This window comes from Lingula anatina, chromosome 5, assembly GCF_051362555.1.
Source record: "Lingula anatina isolate TDL-2025a chromosome 5, LinAna3.0, whole genome shotgun sequence".
Lineage (NCBI taxonomy): Eukaryota > Metazoa > Brachiopoda > Lingulata > Lingulida > Lingulidae > Lingula > Lingula anatina.
This window is the reverse complement of record NC_141771.1, coordinates 18,069,137-18,077,236: the sequence shown is the minus strand read 5'-3', so window position 1 is coordinate 18,077,236 and position 8,100 is coordinate 18,069,137. Positions and strand designations below refer to the sequence as shown.

Here is an 8,100-nt window from a genome sequence, read left to right as displayed (position 1 = left end):
GCGAGTGTTAGCGCTACCCCAGCATGGGTATGAAGAACGTGGTGTCCCCCTGTCAACTTCATGGAGGAAAAGCAGCTAAGCCTCAGTACTAGTATTTGGCTTCAGCGTATACCTATCCCCCTTTGGGAAGTGTGTAAGATGAGTCCGCCATAGTAATTTCCGATCATTTCGAAGGGCTCCGTCACCATCCACCAGATATGCATTAGAACTTCTCACGAGCTGATTGCGTCCCCCTCCCCCCCCCCCCCCCACACACACACACACACACTGGTACACCGGCTGTAAGGCAGGCTGTATTTCCATGGCAAGTGCTAATTTCCCTTCAGTTATAAGCTATATATATATTTACATGTAAAGTGATTCATGTTTTACCGCCTTTACAATTAACCAAAATGTATAGTAAAGGCATTGATGAATTATGCTTTTCATATTCAGTGTACCGTTAGGTGTTCAATTATTCAGCCATGTTCCCACTAACATCATTTTCGTGTAATGTGAGTTGCAGAATTGATGCGTGTCAAGAGTAGATAGACGTAGGCCTAAATTATTTAAAACACTATAAGCAAACAACTGAGGTTTAACATTCAACCAAAACAATCAATCCATTCCTTTTCATCTTTGTGGTAAGAGTTAGTGAAACTGAAGGTGGTACGTTCAGAAAACAGCATCACAGCCAAACCTTTTTTCTTGAATGTTCGACAATAACTGCTCTTCATCCATCCGTCTATTTCCTGTATCTATCTATCTATTTTCTATGTATCTAAACTCGTTTCCAGATAATATCGTTACATTTCTGTTCAATCCCGACCAAAAAATCACCACCATCATCAATCTCCATTAAAAGTTTCCGCGTGATGTCGAATTTTGATGTTGTTTTCACTATAACCCCTAAAATACATAGTAAGCGAAGTTTTGATGTCACCAGCTGACCATACTATGGACTATCAGTGACAAAAACTTATACGTTATTTTTGTAAAATTCGCCTGCAGTACCTTTAAGAAAATCCAATTAGTTTCATAACTTATAGAGAAACCCATCTGTAGGATTGGCATGCAATCCTCGTCCTTGCTTTCAAATCTGCCGTCATTATATAAATATTACTTGGGCTTTTTTTCTGAAACATACGCCGCTCGTTGACAATGTAACACATCACCTGGCAGACTTATCTACGCTGACGTAATGATTTCCCTGTAAACTACCATACAGTACTGGATACAGAAAACTTTTGAAGGCTCATCTCCAGACGGAATGAAATTGAGCTTAAATATTGAGCTTTGTGGTATGCAATTTTTTAAATCAACAAAAACCAAGGAGCATCAGGACCCCTTGTACAAGAAAGCTGTGTGCCAGACACGGATTTGACGATCAAACAAAATAACAAAAAAAACTTGAAAATATGACTCTGGAGAATGTAACCCTCATGATCAGTAATGATGCACGGAACGTGAATGACCAAGGCTCGGCAAAAAATGGGACAATTGTGACGACTACAGAGGTATTAATTGCTGGGGCGCGTTTGGGTATGCTCCCAGTGTCCGTCATCGGTTTGTGCTGCAATCTATTAATCCTTCTTCTGGTCACTCTGAGAAAAGAGGTCAGGACGCTTACAGTCTCCGTATACCTGTCCGCCTTGGCCATTGCAGATTTTATTTTTTGCTTGGATATATTACGTTGGCATTTGGAATGGGCAGATATGATCCCGATGTCTTGGGGGGACATCTACTGCACCATTACCAATTTTCTCGGTCATTTTGCCACGGGACTCGCTCACTGGACTATTTTCTGTATCTCACTGGAAAGAATGACGCGGGTGGTTTTCCCTTTCAGAGCCAAGACGCTTTTGACGGTAAAACTTGCAAGGATCGTCGTTGTCGTGTTTGTGTGTTGGTCCGCGTTACCCAATATTGCCCGCTTTGTTTTTGACCATCAAATCCCGTTGGACAACACTACGTGGATTTGCTGGACATTGCAAACCGATACCATAGGGCCGCTGTATCAGAACCTCGTGCGTATACTGATAGAAACGCCTCCGGTGTTTTTGGTCATCGTCATCAACTGTATCACGGTGGTCAAGCTGCGTGCCCACTGGTCAGCGATGAAAAAGATGGGTTTGAAGGAGCGGAACCAGAGGTGCCGCAGTGGTCTTCATTTGTCCCAGCAGGAGACGGCGCTGACTGTGACCCTGGTCGTCAACGGGATGCTGTTCGTCGTCTTGGAAACGCCTTATTTGGTCACGGAGTTCATGGTGCACTACCTGGCGTCAGAGGATATCAGTGAGCTGCATTTCGTTTTGGGCAATATATTTAAATTGGTCAGCGGCGTCGATCATACATGCAACTTTTTTGTTTATGTCATCGGTTCTGGGATGCTCCGACGTGAGTTTGGTGCCATTTTCTGCTGCAACAGAAACGCTCCTGGCAAAGAGGGAAAGGCACGCCAAAGCAGCCCTTTTGCGGGTCCTTCTTCGAAGTCCACTGACGAAATCCAAGGTAGCAGTTTCACTTTAGCGTCTGTGACCACTCAGCCGTCTCACTGTGGCTCGAGTATCGGGGACATTACTTTGCCTGAAGGCAATACAGACAAATAACAGATCTATTTAACGAATACAGGTACATTTAACTTTGTGAAATAAGCAAACAGGGGTCATATGATTGTGTGTTTAATAAGTACAAACTCTTTAAAAGTAATTTTGCAGAGTTTTCTATTTCGCCCGAGCATACTTTTCAGTGATCTTAAAACAACCGGGGTATGTCCTCTACAAAAATCTACATAATCACTTACTTGGCTAATTGTTATGCGTGTCACAACTTTTCTCTTTAACTGCTGAAGTGTTCAAAATGCGCAAAAAAAAAATAACGACAAAAGATTATAAAACACCATTTAAATCATAATAAAGACATCTGAAAGTGACGTTCTCACTTATGTCAGTTATAAAAACGTTCTCGTAGAGACTAGTTATAAATAAATGTTAAATTCTAGCAATCTAGATTTTTGAGGAGCTGATAAATGCAACATGGAACAATGTGGGGAAAAAGATTTCCTCAATTCTTTTATTGGAAAAAATGTCAAATTTGAACAGTGTAAAAAATTTAAGTTGAATGAAAAATGGCAATGCGGTTAAATAGGCCAAAATCGTTGCTCTATTTTAACATGAACAGTCAAATTCCAGCAAGCAATTAAATATAAAAACCCAATCACGCTGGTTTTCACAAGGAACCTGTACCTTTACTAAAAACAAGCCACTGAGAACATCCTAAATAAATCCAAATTTCAGTTTGGCAACTGTATAAGGTGTTCAAAGGGTGTGCCGGAACTCCACGGTGCCAACAATCTCAGACAAAGTGCAGAATATTCATGCATATAGACATTTCGCCTGTATGTGTATATAAAAATATGTGATTAAGAAGAAAACATTGAACCGCAACACGTCACTTAAATATATATGTAAAACAAGTATGTTTTTTATCAGAATGTTAACAAAACGTATGTGCAGTGCATTGATAACCCCACACACACACACACAGTTACACACACACATACACACTGCTTAATTTTTTAATTGAAATTAAAAGTGTAAATTGAGTTGCCTGACAGGTGAAGTGCCTGAAAAGCGTCCCCGTCAACTTGACCTGGCAGTTACAGCAAACACGGACGTGGCGTCAAAGAAACACAATAACATTAAATTGCTGTCGTTTCTTTTCTCAATTTGTTACTTCGCACAGGGACTCATTACTTTAACAACACCAATTGGTAGTAAGTGCTTGAACATTTTTGGAAATGATGTAAGGTGTAATTAAAACTTTTATCACAAAAAAATCCATTTACGAACATGTTTTTATAGTTTTTAATAAGGCAAACATGTTGTAAGAGATTGTGGCATATTTGTTTATGAAGAAAACGATGCTGATTTGATGATATTCACTTGCTTCAATGAAGAGTCCTTCGGATCGAAAAAAGGAGAAAAATAGCACTCGATAGAAGAATAAAATGTGCATGAATATTTCAAAGAAGGGCTGTTTGCCCTATTACAAGTACCAAACATCAACCATATATTTTTGCTGTAGGTGTGGTTTAATAATAAACACCTGACATTTCAAATATGCTACGGGATAGGGGGTATTTGTGGCCAATGAGAAATTTCTTTGTTCAAATTGTGTTAGTTGCGTCTAGCGAGCATTTTCGAGTTGTGACAGTTGTGTTCGAAAAAGCTTCACCTTTTGCAATGTCTACAGTGTACATGTATGTGGGTTTATCGCGCGGTTAAGTGGAAACACCATTGCTTTATTTAAAGTTATAAACCGACATAATTATTATCGACAATTTCCAATATATAAGTGGTAGCAGCAACCAGTTCATGTTCTCAAATATAACACTCACTGCTACGAAACACCGTGGAGTAAAGTGACAATTGATATTTAAACAAAACAGTAATTACTAAGTTCAACTCTTTCAATTTTGTAACGCCTAAAATCTGACATTACTGTCCTTCCTTCTCTCAATATATTAGATTTAGAAAACAATGTAGATTTTAGTCTGATATGAGACCTAGATGTGTGACGGATCCGTTTATTCAATTACAAGGTCGCCTTGCACGACATAGCAACCTGTTACATCACGTTAAGCCAGATTCAGATTCGCATCTTTTGATTCACAAGTGAACCATTTGTAACACTTGTCAATGTATTTATTGCAAGGACGACGGTTAATAAAAACAACCTGATCGATAGTGACGCTTTGATGAATTTTGTGGCATCGAATTTCCATGTGCAGTCTCTTTCTAATAAAATTATGGAGGAGTGATGCGGGAAATTCTGCTCAAAATGTACAGGCAACATCCCTTAACTTCAGGAAATACTTCCTTGTCTATTAGTCGCTTCAATTGACACAGACCGCGGATAATATTGGCGGCTGTATGGCGGAGATACATGTTAATCCAGTATCTCCCTTTCGGTAATTGGTGCTTTGTCATCGTCAACTTAAATAAGCTTTCGTGTCACCCAGCGAAAAATGCCGATCAACGTCAGGTAGTGAGCGAGAGAGAGGGACAGAGACAGAATAAATCCATTAAAAATAAGTTCCATGTAATAGTAAAAGAAAACGACATCGCCAGCCACCCCAGACACCCAGCTCCGTATAGTAGGTATTGACTCTTTGTAAATGACACGAGGAAACATAACATAAGGAATCTGCATGCTTTCAAATTCTGTATGTGAAAAAAAGTAATGGTCATCTCCAAGGACAGTTCCATATCCCAGACGCACTAGAATTCAGGAGAACTCATTTACACCCCAAATGGCAAGTTTTAAAACTTGTTAAAAGTTTCTTACTGTAATGGTCTATGAGGAAATTTCCATCGGATGGGATAACATGATCCCCGGAATTTGTCACGTACGTTCAGGAATAATGATGCTAATCAAACAGAGCACAGTCCCGAGGGTACATGTACAACGAAGAATACAGTCTTACATGTGCCTGTAATCTTCAAAGTACACGGGGAACTTTGCTCTTTTTTATTGTACCAGTAACTAGAGGCCTTTAGAAGCTACATGTAGATGACTATAAACTTCATCAAGATGTAAACAAAAACAATTTTCGGTTTTGCTGATTTATCTGTATTTTGTTGATTGTGCATGGATTGGTTATACAATGTTTAACAATACTTTACATAGAAAAAAAGAGATTTACACACTCTTCAGCAATTAAGACACATTAAATTATTTTACGTATAATGAAATGTATAGGTAATTTTGATACACATGTTTACGTGTACACTGTAGCAATTGACATCTTACAAGGACAAATATGGCTTTGTACATGTAACTGACCAATCGGAGATCTAGGATTGGCAAGAGGTAGAGTGGTGTGTACATGAATATACTCTATATTCTACATATACTAGTATGTATGATAAGCCTGTACAAGTAAAATATATTTACACGGGACGACGGCCTCTCTAAGTCCCGTAGTACGGCCCTGTTTGAGAGTAAATAAAATAATACTCCACGTGCCGACAACTGGCCACTGCGATGCCAGTTCCATGGTTGCACAAAGGACGCAGAAAGGACGCCGTCCAGTGTAAAGGTTTTTAAAGATACAGTATATGTATGACGCCTTTGTGGTTCGTGGGTTAAGGTTATAAACGATATGATCAGGTGCCCTCATCGTGAAGCACGCCTGGTTATAAGTGGCAAGACCACGCGGCGCCCACACGCCATGGACTCCCTCTTGGTTTTATCAGCGTGATCCAGAGGAAATCAAAACAACCCGCCTGGCATTGCTGTGGCTGCAGCCAATGTCCTCTGATAAAACCGGTGTAACGAAACTGAGCACCCGTGTAACAGAAAGCCACCCTCCATTTAGTTATAATGGTTAGGGTTAGCCTGACCTAAGTGGGTCGAAACCCAGGGCGAGACTTACCTGCACAAATGAATGGGAGGCGGAATCTCTATCATGGGTGACTCTTTTTCACTTAACACCGGTTCACTGTATAGTGTCAGGTCCTTACAAGACAATGAATGCTCACCAAAAAAAACAAAAAAAGTAATTTACTAGAGTCCATCAACCTATTCTTGATCGCTACAGTACTAGTGGTAGAGAATAAAAAGAGTATAGAAAAATATACTCAGCATTTGAGAGAAATATTAACCTCCCAAACTATGGTGACTCAGAATATGTTCAAAATCAGTGTGACATGGAAATCCCATCGTCCTTGTTTATTTTCAAAGGTGCGACTCCCGCCGTGTCCCGGAAGACGGTCATAATGTTGCATGACAAGCTTCCAGTATGATTCTGGTTAATTTGATTGAAATCTCTTGATATACTCTTAATATCTGCTCTCAGTCATGTGTGTGTTGTTGGTCACTTAACTACGTCAATCCACAGGTGTCACGACAATCCATTGGGTACATTTTGTAACCTAGCTGGCCGACATCTTAACTACTGAGAATATAATTGCCTCGGTTGTTTGTTTTTGTTCAAATCGTGTAGCTGACAGGCTTCCAGCTCTATGGTTTGACATTGACTCAGAGCCTGACAGGTTTCCAACTTGCTTTTAATAAATGCGATTAATACTATTTACAACTGGACAAGGTATCTAACCTGATGCGGTACAGTTTCCCCGACTTTTAAACCTGAGCACAAGATGCACTTCAATGTTTTATGAGGCTGAAGGAATTTTTTACGTTATAGATGGGCGAAAATTAAATGCGAGGTATTTAGTTGTATTGGTGCGATTAAAAAGTTTCTTTCTATCATTGACAAGCTTTTTTATATATAATGTTGGAAAAATAAATGCGAGGTATTTAGTTGTATTGGTGCGATTAATAAGTGTCTTTCTATCATTGACAAGCTTTTTTATATATAATGTTGGAGTTCGCGGACATCTTCACAAAGAGGGCTCAAACCGCACCGGTGATACTGGAAGGATATACTAAGACCTCATTTCCAGAGATTAGATCGATCTACTTTAGACCGACCTAACTCCCTGGGGGTTCACGCTAAATACATCATGTAGCTGTCAGCCGAGCGGACACGAAAGTTAATTACCCCCTTACAGCTTGTAGTAGGCGGGACGGACATTTAAGCCGGATTATCTGACAGTAATCTAGGGGGATAGATCGATCGATCCGCGGGGATAGATCGATCTAAAAGCTCTGGGAATACAGCCTAAGACGAACGCATCATGTGGATGTTTTATTTGAATACCCTGAAACGCAAATCCTCAGACATTTACAAATAGAGGATATGCAGTTACTTTTGTATATATATTTGAATAACATTTATTAACAACCGATCACAATTCAAGATTACATTTATTGACATAAAAATAAAAAAGGAAGATATATATGTAATATTGTATGTCTAAGATCGCATTCACAACGAGTTGAGCCAGGCTTTACAAATCCTGGGGACTAAATATGGCGGACGTACATGAAAGAAAAACCGCCTAATCTTTTAATAGTCTCTCCGCCTCTCACACGCCTCCCCATGTGTCGTCCCAACGGAGCCGAGATTTAATGACTGTCCCCCCGCAGGGACGACGTGTGGGGAGGTGTGTGAGAGGCGGAGAGACTATTAAAAGATTAGGCGGTTTTTCTTTC

The 8,100-nt window shown here is 39.9% G+C and overlaps 1 protein-coding gene across 1 annotated transcript; it reads left to right on the top strand.

Moving 5' to 3' along the window:
• Positions 1-1,397: 1,397 nt before the first annotated feature.
• On the top strand, positions 1,398-2,588 carry LOC106175586 (growth hormone secretagogue receptor type 1-like). The gene has a single exon (XM_013557650.2). The coding sequence runs from the start codon at positions 1,398-1,400 to the stop codon at positions 2,586-2,588; it is 1,191 nt and encodes a 396-aa protein (XP_013413104.2).
• The last annotated feature ends 5,512 nt before the right edge of the window (positions 2,589-8,100 follow it).